The sequence below is a fragment of the Hibiscus syriacus genome, unplaced genomic scaffold, assembly GCF_006381635.1.
Source record: "Hibiscus syriacus cultivar Baekdansim isolate YM2019G1 unplaced genomic scaffold, ASM638163v2 tig00111832_pilon, whole genome shotgun sequence".
In the NCBI taxonomy this organism is placed as follows: Eukaryota; Viridiplantae; Streptophyta; class Magnoliopsida; order Malvales; family Malvaceae; genus Hibiscus; species Hibiscus syriacus.
In genome coordinates, this window is record NW_024063190.1 from 612,758 (window position 1) to 626,657 (window position 13,900).

A 13,900-nucleotide genomic window follows, 5' to 3' on the forward strand; every position below is an offset into this window, starting at 1 on the left:
ATTTTTTTAAAATCATCACTAACTTTTTGTTTTACTTTTATTTTGATTATTAGTTGTTAAAAAATTAATAATGATAATATGTATTATCATATGATAATATTACATTATTATTATATAAATAAATAAATATTATTAATAGTTTTATTAATTTTTAATGGTAACCAATAAAAATATAGCTAAAACATTTTTAAAACTAAAATAATGGATAAACAAAATAAAATCAAAATATTACATTATTGATGATTTTAAAAAATAATTATACGAAAAAAAATCATAATAATAGTTAAATGATTAAATATGTGATTTACTCAAATATTTTCCATCTTTTTAAATATGATCTAATCCGAAACAGTGAGGCAAACAAGATTTGGGAAATCTTGAAATGGGGCATCACTCATCACTTTGAAGGTGCCACTTTTGTCGATTTCCTTCAATCCGACGTGAGTGCCCGTCGTTTTGGAGCCAAGTAGGCCCCACCTCTCCCACTTCCCATTTTGACCTTATTACCCTTCCCTAATTCAACCAAATGTATACTGTTTACTCCATATATAATATCATCATGCAGAAACAATATTTTATTAGTAGAAAGAAATAGTCCGTAGTTCTTAGTGCTGTCCTCTTTGTACAAAACTTATCACTATAAATAAATTAATCAAATGCCAGTGTCAATGGACCGTCTTCTTTCTTTCTTGGTTTGTTAAGAATCTCCGGCGCATTGTCAATTTCAAGGACCCCTCAACCCAACCTTATAAGTCCTGTCCTCTTAGTACAAAGCTTATTATATTCTTTTTCTTTCTCATAACGTTTACAACTTTCCATTCCCTTTATAATCCTCCTCTCCTTTTTCTTGTTCTTGTTCTTGTTCTTGTTCCCCCTCGTTGATACCCTCTATTAATAGTATAAGAAGGCAAAGTCATGCCAAGATTGTAGGCTCAGTTCTTCTTTCTTTTTTTCGTTTCATTTCGTTAACCACAGGTTGAAGATGGAGAAGCTTAATTTTGTGAAGGACGGCGTGTTGAAATTGCCTCCTGGGTTCCGGTTTCATCCCACAGACGAGGAGCTGGTGGTTCAGTACCTGAGAAGAAAGGTGCTTGCTTGGCCTTTACCTGCCTCCGTCATTCCCGAAGTTGATGTTTGCAAAGCCGATCCTTGGGAATTGCCAGGTAAATTAGAAGCCTTTAGGAGAAATCAAAGAGTTTGCTTTGCTTGATGAACTGACACATTGGGTGTATTTTGTTTTTATTATCAGGTGATTTGGAGCAAGAAAGGTACTTCTTTAGCACCAGGGAAGCCAAGTATCCCAATGGGAATAGATCCAACAGAGCAACACTTTCGGGTTATTGGAAAGCAACTGGAATCGACAAACAAATCGCGACTTGTAGGGGCAACCGAGTAGTCGGTATGAAGAAAACCCTGGTTTTTTACAGAGGAAAACCCCCAAAGGGAACCAGAACCGACTGGATCATGCATGAATATCGTCTCCTTAGCGCCGAGACAGCAGCCTGCAATGTTGTGGCAGTGGAAAATTGGGTGTTGTGCCGGGTTTTTTTGAAGAAAAGAAGAGGTGGGAGTACTAAAAACGAGAAGGAAGTGCCAACAAAAGCAAGGGCATTGAGTCCTGTTTTCTATGATTTCATGACCAAGGAGAGGACCGGCTTAAATCTAGCCTCTTCATCGTCCTCCTCTTGCTCCAGTGGGATCACACAAGCCTCAAATAACGAAACGGATGACCGCGAAGAAAGCAGTACTTGCAATAGTTTTCCTTATTTCAGAAGAAAAACTTGAAAAAGAGCCCCACAGTTGCACCTTTTTTTTTTGTTTTCAATTTCATCATGCCTGTGTATCAGTCTGATTAACCAATCAGATTAATAACCCTCTTTTGAACCAAAAAAAAAAAAAAAAGCAATCAAGTGCTATGTAATTTCTCATGTCTTTGGGTCTCTCTTTTTGCCTGTGATTATCACGAAGCAGAAAAGTACTAGTAAAAGGAAATGAAGATAGAGCTCGGCATGCATTAACTTGTATTATTTGAAGAAAAAGGTGAAAACATGTTAAAAAATAACTCAATTCTCCCACAGTTATTTTCACAATGGGATCGAATCTCCAAATATTCTGAGCCGCTACCCAAATTCTCATCTTCCTGTACAAGAAAAACAAGCAGGCATTCTGAGACAGTTTTTTCCGAGTATTTGCAACTACTGTCGCATACTCAAATAGTAAGTCTAAGGTTGTGGGAAAATAGGGTTAAACTAAAATTGGCATATAACATGACATTGACTAGGTGGTGCTAGAGTAGGGGAGATGGTGGAGTATATGAATCTCCCATCTTATTGCTATTTTAAGCTGTGGATTTTGCACATGATTCTTTTGAAACTTGAGCCATGATTAAGCTCTTTAACCGTTCAACACAAATAGGGTTGTAAATTGATTTAACATTCAATGAATTGTTTATGAATTACTCGTCTGTTTATTAAGTTAAATAAAATTTTTATGTTCATTTAATAAAAGAACGAACACGAACAATGATATGTTCAATTCGTTTGTGTTTACGAATAAACTTAATTATCCATTTTATTTTTATTTTTCGATAGGGATTAAATTAAACATGAGGTAAAGTTTAAAAGTTCAAAGTATAAAATTTAAAGACTAATGATGTAATTTCATTATTTTTTAAACATATAAATAAATTAAGCAAATATATTAAAATGTTAAATGAATTAAATATAAATATCTTTAAAAATAAACTTTTAAATACGAATTATATATTTTTCATTTAAACTTGAATTTTCATATATCCTAAAAGGAAAGGTTCTACGGTGTAGCATCCTAAAATAAAACTAAATAAAGGCTCGACCTAAAAATGTTATAAACAAACATAACATTTTAATTCGTGTATTTTTTTAGTTTTATATTAGACTATTCAGCGTAGAATCACCCAAACCCTAAAAGCACGAGCAGCACGAGGATGTGATATCACAAATATGAGAGGTTAGAAAGTGGGACACGGAGCATTATATGATTGCCGGGTGGATGCGATCATGAGAAAGAACAGACAGGGGACGGCACTCAATGACACCTTTGATTATCGTCCATAATTGAGTTAGTTTAACTTTACCATAACAGGCGGGGCAAACACCAACATTTGAAGTTTAAAAATATGGGATGATGGTTGACGATGTCATTGATGACCCAACATATTGGTTTAAATAAATGCCGACCGGAGTTTCTTGTGGCAATGGTTTTGCAATCAAAGTTCGAGCTGTTGGGAGCTCTTCACGTCACTTTTGCATGTGACTTCCAAACAAACCTGATTAATACGTCCATCTTCTTGCTTTATAAAACGAAACAAAAATCACAACTTTTACTAAAAGTTTAAAGTATGTTTTACTGATGTCAAAATCAGTGTTGTGGCCCATAGAAAGATGAGTAGGAGGGCTTTCACAGCCTTTTCTTTGGGTCTTGGGATCCAACTTTTCAGCCTCCTCCTTGATCCCAATTTCTACAATACCAAATTGGACCACACATTATCCATGTACCAAGATTCAAGCCTATCTGTACAGGGTAGAGTTGTTCAATTTAAAAGACGTAAGATTCCATCAATCCTCTAAACTTTGGTGGGGACCCTCCCCCTAAATTGGTATGTTTGTTGCCGATATGGATGTATGAATCTCATCATCAAATTTAATTCAATCATATATCAGTTTTGTTGGTGAAAATAAATGGTTTATAATGATAATAGTCTATTTATCTTTTTTTAATTTAAATATTTATTATTTTCAAACAGATCAATAACAACCGAGTATTTGAATATTTGAAAAAGGAATTTGGACACTGCGGAGTTATACATCAGACGTCAGTGTGTGCATAATTTTGTAGTGTCCAAATTTCGATAGCTTTCCCTTATCCAAATTCCAGGTGTAAGAAGGGAGTGGGTTTAAGCAATTTGCCCAGGCTGGCAGCAGCAGCATACCTGTCCAAGTTACCAACAAACAGACATAATAGAGTTCCTTTTACCCACGACAGCCTAAAGCCTCCACGGCGTGACACTTGTCAATACCATTTTGGGAACAGCGTGTCTCTACTCCTCTCCCTTCATTTTATCACATCATTTACTCCCGGCTTCGTGGACGGGATTTGTTATATAAATAGAGCCATCGCAACCTTGTAGCATCCACAGAAAAGAGGAAGCAGGTGGCGCGGCTTTACAGAAGAGTGTGGTGTTTTGGGCGCATGCCGGCGTGGAACCATCAAAACTTGGCATTTGAAAAGCGTTGATGGCGCCACGCTGTGTGCGCCTAAAATTTCATATTCCACGCTTGATGAAAATGTCGGGGCTCGGCACTGATCTTGGATCTTCACTTGAAATGATGCGATGGGTTTTCCTTAACGTCTTTCTGTTGCAGGTCTACTGGTATTTTCTGTGGGTTAGTGTAGTAAGCTTTTGGTTTGTTTGCAGGACAGTGAAGGTATCTCTACCTGAACATCGATTCCTTGATCCAAACAATGGAGCCTTGGAAGAATTAGGCAATCAACGGATGAAACAAGAGGGTATGCATTTTCTTTTAAGATGAAGAAAGCAGTGGGTGAGATTGATTATTAACTTATAATTGGATTACTTTTGTAAACAAAATCATGAAGGGGGACTCCAACCAACACGTCCTCAAAACAAAATAAATCATTTTAAAAATATTATATTAAAATTTAAATATATATTATGTATAAACCAACACGTCATTATATTAAAATTAGTAAATATGTATAAAATAATGATTTATATATTAGTTCAACTTCACTTCAATTAGAAATATAAGTTCTAAGTTTTGCTGCCCGGTACTTACCATTACACCAACAACAAACACACATCACTACACATTTAGGTGAGTTAAAACGGTTAAATGAAGCAGGAATACATTGCGGTTGGAGTTCCTCAACTCCCTAGGGTTTTGAAAAATGGCTACAGAACTTTACGCGCCTTGGAATTTAATCTTAAAACTATTAAGAGTTTTCATTTAAGCCACCAATTTTTTTGATAAATTATACCGTTCCTTATTGAATTTTATTATATTTTTTATTTTACTCACCGTACTTTTAAGTTAAATTATTTTGTTGTTAACTCTCTAGTGTTGTGATGATGTATTATTTTATAAATTTTATTATTATTATTCAATATAAAATAATTGAAAACATAAAGGGTAAATTACATTGTTTTTCATTGAAATTTACACTCTCTTTATTTGTTCTCCCAATTACAAAATAAAAACAGAAGGTGGTCGGATGATGTGGTTGGTCACCATCGATCACTGTTGAACATCGTAGATAGTGATTGTTTGGTCATAAATTTTATGTCTCTTTATCCTGACAACTTGAGTCTGAATTTGATCTCTATTTTATCGAAACTTATTTCTAAGTTTATGAATTGGAGATTGAAAGTAAAGAAGTCGAAACATTTTAGTCGAAATTGATGGATTTTAAGATATTTTCCGATGAAACAACCATTGAATTCTAATTAAGGTGGTCGAGACGAATTGATCCGTGAATTTTGAGACCGAACAATCATCATCTACGATGGTTAAAAGTGGAGGGAATAAGAGGATTCAAAATGATGTCATTTTGGAGTCTATTTGAGTTTTTCAAAATGATGTCATTTTGATATTTGTGTCATGTCATAACCATGTTAAAAAATTAACTACAGAGTGATCAAAGTAATCAATATGTAAATTTTAGTAAGCAAAATAAAAAAAAATAAAAGTACGATTAATAAAATATAAGAGATAGTATAATTTAGTAAGGAACGGTACAATTTATTTTTTTTTCTAATGTTTATGGTACAAAATCATTGGGGAAAGGCTTAGAAAACATCTGAACCATTAAACTTGCAGCGGGTAGGTATACGGGTGTTTAAAAATATCAAACTCAATTGATTTGGTTTGTTGATCCATCAATTCAAACCTAAAACCTGAAAAATTGAGTAATTCTCTAAAAAAATTCTCTATCGGGTCGTGTACCTGATCTGTGATTTTTTGGGTAGTTGGTCCCAGTCTGGGTCGAAATTTTTTTAAAACCAGATACCTGACCCGGCAATATTAATATATATATATATATATAATTTTTGTTTAAATTGTATTTTTATTTTAGGTTCCTTAATATTTTTTACCTTAAATAAAATTTAAATTCCTAATTTTTTCTTAGATCAGTATTATGTACTTTTAAGTTTACAATTTTATATTTTTTTTATTAATTGTCAATATGAGATTTGAAAAAAAAAATACAATCGATATTAATAATTTTAATTTTTCTTTTAGAAATAAACTTTAATATATATATATATATATATATACCCAAATTTTTATTCTTAAAACTAACTTCAAATCACTAATTTTTGTGTATGGATTGTGTATAATGAACTTTTAATCTTTTTATGTATTTCTATGTGTGTGCTTTTTTAAAATAAATTAAAAAAATTGATGAATCGGGTACCCGTGACCCAAAAATATGGGTACTCAGATTTTACGATAAATATAATATCCAGAGAATCGAGTACCCTATACTTGGATACAAAAAAAATGCGGGTACCCGATTTTAAACATCCCTAGGCAGATAAGGTGTGAAGAAAGCATCAAAACCAAACCCTTCACTTTTTTCCTTTTATTGTTTGTTAATCATAGCATAATTGTTTTTCTTTAAGTTTGTAATTGTGTTTTCTAATATTGTCTTCCGATTTTAAATATAAAAGGTAAAGTACACAAATGGATTTTCAACTATTAAAAAATTATAAAATGATCATTAATTATTCATATATTTTAAACTTATTTTTTTCGTTAATAAATTAATGGTCATTTGGGTTGGACGTTAATTAGTTTGAGTGCGATATGATAAAATATGATCTTAGAATCGTTTGAATTGTATTTTATGGATTGATTATCTGTTTCTATATGTCATCAAGCTAATTCTTAAAAGTAACCATGATGCTAGTAGATATTGTTGAAATATGATTTTATCATATCCTAGTTATCAAGTTAACGTGTAGCTCATACAATTGTCAAATTTTCAATTGAAAAAAAACGAATTTGGAATATATGAATAGTTAGTTGATCACTTTGTAACATTTAATAGTCGAATAATTCAACAAAACAATATCATACAGTTGAGGAATTATTTTGTGGCTTTTGGTGATTAGATGACTTAACAAAGTAACACCCTATAGGTTATGGTCAAGTACCATTTGTATACTTCACCAATGGTGCAGGATTATAAGGTGATGCTTTGTTGATTTCTCACTATTAAAAGTTACAAAATTGTTTCCTAACTATAGGTTGTTATTTATTGAGTCTTCTGATTATTAAAAATTTACAAAATGATCACCTAGTTATTTATATGTTCCAAACTCGTCATTATCCGTTAAAAGATTGATGATTATTTGAGTTGGACATTAACTTGTTTAAGATATGATAAAATATTATCTTAAAACTGTTTGAGTTGTATTTTGTGAATCAATTTTCTATATACATTATGTTGTCATGTTAGTGCTTAAAATATTATGTCATCGAGACAATGTTTCAAAGTAACGACGATGTTAATAGACATTATTAAAAAATTAATTTATCATATTTCAATCAACAGGTTAACATCTAGCTCAGAAGATCGTTAGTTTTTAATAAAAAGAACGATTTTGGAATATATAAATAGTTAGATGATCATTTTGTAACTTTTAATAATCAAATGATTCAACAAAACAACATTCTATAGTCGAGAATATTTATATAATTGTTAATAATAGAATGAGTCAATAAAATAATATTTTATAATCGAACATCATTTGTATTCTTTATCCCAATATAAATTATCTTTTTAATAATGTAATGTGCTCTATTAATAATCCCACCAATTATTGGTAAGATTCGGTGGCCATTTTAATGGCCTTTTATACATAAATAAAAGCAAAATACATTTTGGGGTATGAAACTTCAACTCGAAGGTCACATGTTCTTTCAGCTACTCATTTTTGACCCCACCAACCCTTCTGGGGCAAACATCCCCCAACACCCACTATTCTTCACAATTTTATCTTAAATATTAGGGTAAACTATTCTGGAGGTTACAAAATAATGAGATTAATTTTATTTTGATCTTTAAATAAAAAACTTAATTAAACTATTTAAATTTTAATTTAATTTCATTAAATCACATATCGTCAAATATTAACAAAACTAATGATGTAATATCATTTTATTACTGAAAATTATAAGCTTAACAACACTTAACTATTAAATTAAATTAGATTAAATATTTTTTCATAGTTAACAAAAACTATAATCAGATTAAATTATATTTGATGTAATATAATTTTTAAAAATAAATGGATTTTTTTACTAATCGGTCGGTCGATTGGTGTTTAATTATCAAATTAAAAGTTGAATGATCTAATTTATAAATTTTGTATTCAATAATTTTAAAAAAAATCCAGTCTTCCTTCTCGTTAACAACTAACCGTCGATTGTTGTCCCAGCTGACCAAAGCTTCGATCCCGACCCTTAAGATAAAGTTGACTGCGTACTACATCTTTCTGCGGAATGTTCAATTTTTTTATTAAAGAAAAAGTATTTAAAAAAAAGAGGCAAAATAATAATAAAAAATATTATTTCTGTTTTAACATAGCGAAGGTGTTAGTTGAGCTGTGCGCTATTCCCCTCTTTTCAATTTTGGCCATCCTTGCCTCTCCACCATCAGGTTTGGTGAGCATCTATGTTCTGGATCTGATTTGGTTTTTCATCCATTTTGCGTTTGGTTCTCACTAACCAGCCTTTTATTTTTTCTGATTTAGATTACTCGATTTGTATAAGTATAATTGTTTATTTTGATCATTTGTTAGTAATGAAGTTTCTGATTTATATTTTTTTAGAATAGAAAATCCTCAGTTGGTGAGTCAGTAATGCATTTTTACACAAATCAGTGCTTGAATCATTCTGTATCTTTGATTTTTATGCAACTGGGATTAGCTCTGCTGTTAATGAAATCGTTAACAGATGATGTCGTTTCTTTTATCAGAGAAAAGAAACGTTGAGGAAAGATGTTCGGAGTTGTAAAGCAAAAGGTGAGTTCCGGGAACGGTCCTGCACTCCTGCTCTCTCATATATCTTTATGTTTCTAATGCATGCCTTTTATTTTATTTTATTTTTGCTTATTCAGATGTTGAGGCTGTCATTGACGCAGATTCGTCCTGCAGTGTCAGCGCTGAGAAGCTACTCATCAGCAGCAAAACAGGTTATTCTTTTCACCTCTTAATTCTTTGGTGCATGTATATAAATATTGCTGATTCGATGCTATTAGATGTCATATTGCACACTGAAAGTGTTACCTCGTATGCCATGGGGTAGCTGTATTTAGTCTTATGAACTGCTGTAGATGTCACTTGCTTCAGTTCATAAAATCAGAACTGAGGACCTGCATTTCATATAAGCTTGCACAAGCACACAGATATTGCTATGCCTATGCTTGTTTTTTTTTTTTTGTTGTTGATAAAACTATGCCTATGCTTGTAGTTGTGTGTGTGTGTAAATAGTTTGCTTTTCTTTCTGTTAATGGTAAAGGGGTTTTGTGAATATTAGTCTACCCTAAAAGGGAAGGCTTAGCTTTCATTGAATATGGAATTGACTTTTTTTTTTTTTTTTAATTTGGGGTGTGTAATGACAAATATGGACAGATGACAGTGAGAGAGGCATTGAACTCTGCTCTTGATGAGGAGATGTCAGCTGATCCTAAAGTCTTTTTGATGGGTGAAGAGGTCAGATGGTGTTAACCGGAACTACTGTTAATAATCCTAACTTTGGTGTTCTTTTTGTTTCTATGTTCATGCTTATTCTTTTTTCTAAATGCAGGTCGGAGAATATCAGGGTGCATACAAGGTTGGCATTAATAATAAATTTCCTATTTTTCCATGTTTATTGAAGGCAGTAGAAACATTGTTACATGTCTGAGGATTGCCTTTTATTTCTCTTTTAGATATCCAAGGGGCTTTTGGAGAAGTATGGACCTGAGAGGGTTCTTGATACTCCTATTACTGAGGTTATTGTTCTTGCCATGCTTATTCTCTTTTTTATTCTTTTCTTCATTTTATTATTATTTGATTGAATCATTGATCCCGCATGTTTATTGTATGTTTGTTTGTTGATGTTTTCTAGTACTTTGCACTGTTTTCCAATCACAGTTGTTTATTTCTTGTTTCACAGGCAGGTTTTGCTGGGATTGGGGTCGGTGCTGCTTACTACGGCCTGAAGCCTGTAGTGGAGTTTATGACATTTAACTTCTCCATGCAGGTTAGAGGGTTATGTTTTGAATCTTTTCTTCTATACACTTTTATCAGTTTGTTGTGTTAAAATATGGATAAATTTTGAAATGACGTCTAAATGAATTGATATGCATTTCATGGAAAAGAAAAAAGAGTTAAAATGCCATCATTTTCGTTTTGTTTTAAAGTACAGTGGAGTTAAAATTGCTACTGTAATGTGCTGTTAAAACCTTAGAAGTTTGTATGAATGAAGTATGCTTGTTTTCCCTGAAGCCTGACATACTGTCAAAACTCATACTGAAATGAAAGTGATGGTATATAGCAACAGCGTGTTAACCTCTTTATCTGTAATTGGTCCTAATCCTTGTGGTTCTCACTAAAGACACCAAATTATGTTATTGGAATACAAGTTTGTTTAGCAATAATTTATTCTCAGTTCTTTGTTAAATTTTTGTAATTCTCTCGGGTGATTATGTTCATGCTAATCGTCAAAAACCTGGTGCTAAGACAAGCTAACATATGCTTTTTATAGAAATATGAGATCTTTGGAGTTCTTGTGGTAGCCATTTGTTGTGAAGGTTGTCGTAGCTTTTGAAACCATGATTTGATTTCCCTTCTGCTTAGATCATACATTTCAATGCTCAAGATTATAAGTGGCTCTGAGGTCTTCTTAGACTGTTGCAACATTATTTGTACTTGGACATCTGTAATATGACTACCGAATATTTAAATTTAGCGAGTACTGTATGCCAGAATTTCCTAAATTTAAAGCTAAATTAGGATTGATCACTCCATGGTAGTAAGCAAGTTAATGGCATTGGTTACTCTTAAATGTTCATGTAGGAATTTGTTATGGTGCAGAAATTTCTCTGATCTGTTTCTGGATGATATTGCAGGCAATAGACCACATTATTAACTCCGCTGCAAAGTCCAACTACATGTCTGCTGGCCAGATGTCTGTACCCATTGTTTTTAGAGGACCTAATGGTGCTGCTGCTGGTGTAGGTGCCCAACACTCTCAGGTATAGTTTCTGCATACTGTTACTTTCACTCATTATTTAGCTTATTTACATGCATTTACTCACCCCGTGCCCTAGATCTTGCTTGATTGTTTCGTTTTCTTGGTTGTTGTCCAGTGTTATGCATCATGGTATGCTTCTTGTCCTGGTTTGAAAGTGCTGATGCCATACAGTTCTGAAGATGCTCGTGGACTGCTCAAAGCTGCTATTAGAGATCCTGATCCAGTTGTTTTCCTTGAAAATGAGTTGTTGTAAGTGAATTGATCATATATGATTCTCATATATTTGAGTCCCCACACCATTGCCTTTTCCCTTTGGTTAGAATTTTAATGACTGAAATTGCTCTGATATAACCATTCTGCTTCAGATATGGTGAATCATTCCCCGTTTCTGATGAATTTCTTGACTCAAGCTTTTGCCTTCCAATTGGGAAAGCTAAGGTAATGTTATAATGCCCCAAAAATTTTACTCATAACTGTTGTTATTTTGATTCCACATATCTCATGATGCTTCATTTTAATAGAATCTAAATTTAGTTTTTTCTAACGGCTTACTTTAACAGATAGAGAGAGTAGGAAAGGATGTGACCATTACAGCCTTTTCAAAAATGGTGGGCCATGCTCTTAAGGTATGCCTTGTATGGTATCTCTTTTTGAATATGCTGTGCCTAATTATCATTTGAGATAGATTGAAAATGTCAGTACAAATGCCCGGTTAAAAATAACAATCTAAAGCTGTGAAGAATGGGCAATGTTGCATCCTCATGTTTTCATGTAGGATATGTATCCCACACGGGCACCTATTTGATGCAACCAAGCACGTGTCAGCTATTGCTGGTGCTGGATACACCAGAAAGATTTTTGAATATGGCATGCATGTGACAATGAAGGGGCAATAGGATCTTGCCGCTGGCAGTGAAAATACAAAAATTGTCGGTGCAAAATAGAAAAGAAGATAGAAACATTGAGAACAAAATAATATTCCTTTCTTTTTGCCTTAGATGGGTTGGTCTTTGTGAATGAAACTCTGTTTACTGATTAAAAGTTGGATGGAAGACGATCCATGTAAGAAGTGAAAGGAAACGAGTGTCTGCTTTGTTCATCAATCAATTCCAGCCACCACATCATTTGTAAGAAACGGAATCAATTGTTTCTAAAATGATTAGAGCTTAATGCACTTCTTAATGGAACATCCAGTGTCATGTTGGGTTGCTAGGTTCTTTTACCTTGTTTGTATCCTCCTGAAAATCTAATTTTATAGTTCGAACATGTTGGCTCGTGGACTTGTAAACTAATAGAATGTTTGTTGTTCAGGCAGCTGAGATACTTGAAAAGGATGGAATTGATGCAGAGGTAAAATATAACACAAAGAACTCATATGTCCTTACAAGTTGGTTCCATCATTCTCTAAGAAATGTGATGGCTGGTTTTGTTAAATACAGGTTATAAATTTGCGTTCTATTAGGCCACTAGATAGATCAACAATTAGCGCTTCCATCAGGAAAACCAACAGATTGATAACAGTTGAAGAAGGGTTTCCACAGCATGGTGTTGGTGCTGAAATCTGGTTCGAGTTCTTTTATTTTTTTAATCGTTTAATTTATGCTTACCAAATATTCTGGTGCCTTTTATATTTACAAAGATGCTTCTTTCACAGTGCATCGGTTGTGGAGGAGAGTTTTGCTTATCTTGATGCCCCGGTTGAGAGAATTGCTGGAGCTGATGTTCCCATGCCATATGCAGCAAATCTCGAGAGAATGGCTGTGCCACAGGTAATTTCATTTCTTCTGATGCTTCTATTTTGACTTGTTTTTCCGACGACAAGGATCCTTTAATCCCCTCCCTCTTCAACCCCCTCCTTAATACAAATCTGTTTGATGGATGCTATATTTGTATAGCTATAGGTTAATTTTCTGTTTCCCTTTTTCTTGTACGATTCTGCAGGTTGAAGATATTGTCCGTGCTGCGAAGAGAGCATGCTACAGATCCGAACCATTGGCTGCTGTTGCATGATCGAACCAACCTAGGTCAGTACTCATCATTTGCATGGTCTGTACCATTGGCTAGTGTCCCTTTTTATCTCTATTCATGAATTCATAATGTAGCCAATAAATAATGGTTTCAGGGAATCGGAGGAATACGCTATTTTTTGCCATCTCGGGTGTTACAGCGGGCTGCTTCAATATAATAACTGGGACATTAACCTGTTCAACCATGGTTAAGCCTAAGACTTTATGTTTAGTGGAGCAAAGGGCTCTGCTGCTGTTTATTTTGGTTGGATTGAATGATTTTTAAATGCAATGCATTGATTTGATATTTTGTTTGAGAATCCGATGAAAAAATCGGTTTATGGTCCTTTTGGCTGGTAAAATAAAAGATACATTATGATGAGATTTTTACAAAATAAGTTGAAGTGGTTAACAATAAGTCGGATTGTGTAGGTGAGAAGGAATAACCAGAATCGTTCATTTCTTCACTCGCGCTAGCAGCCTTCGAGGTTTTGGCATCTATCACAAATCCTTGACTTTTTTTTTATCTAAATTTATTTCTTTATTGAACGGATTATATCTTAAATATTTTAGATTAAATCATAACGG

At 33.3% G+C, this 13,900-nt stretch overlaps 2 protein-coding genes across 2 annotated transcripts; both read left to right on the plus strand.

Moving 5' to 3' along the window:
* Positions 1 to 759: 759 nt before the first annotated feature.
* LOC120171316 (NAC domain-containing protein 83-like) lies at positions 760 to 1,930 on the plus strand. The gene is made up of 2 exons (XM_039179029.1): positions 760 to 1,163; positions 1,250 to 1,930. The coding sequence occupies exons 1-2, from the start codon at positions 983 to 985 to the stop codon at positions 1,783 to 1,785; spliced, it is 717 nt and encodes a 238-aa protein (XP_039034960.1). The 5' UTR covers positions 760 to 982; the 3' UTR covers positions 1,786 to 1,930.
* Positions 1,931 to 8,679: 6,749 nt separating this feature from the next.
* LOC120171306 (pyruvate dehydrogenase E1 component subunit beta-1, mitochondrial-like) lies at positions 8,680 to 13,626 on the plus strand. The gene is made up of 16 exons (XM_039179023.1): positions 8,680 to 8,732; positions 9,046 to 9,091; positions 9,187 to 9,261; positions 9,701 to 9,781; positions 9,876 to 9,902; positions 10,000 to 10,062; positions 10,227 to 10,313; positions 11,182 to 11,307; positions 11,422 to 11,555; positions 11,672 to 11,744; positions 11,867 to 11,932; positions 12,618 to 12,656; positions 12,746 to 12,870; positions 12,961 to 13,075; positions 13,248 to 13,330; positions 13,429 to 13,626. The coding sequence occupies exons 2-15, from the start codon at positions 9,068 to 9,070 to the stop codon at positions 13,314 to 13,316; spliced, it is 1,104 nt and encodes a 367-aa protein (XP_039034954.1). The 5' UTR covers positions 8,680 to 8,732; positions 9,046 to 9,067; the 3' UTR covers positions 13,317 to 13,330; positions 13,429 to 13,626.
* Positions 13,627 to 13,900: the final 274 nt, after the last annotated feature.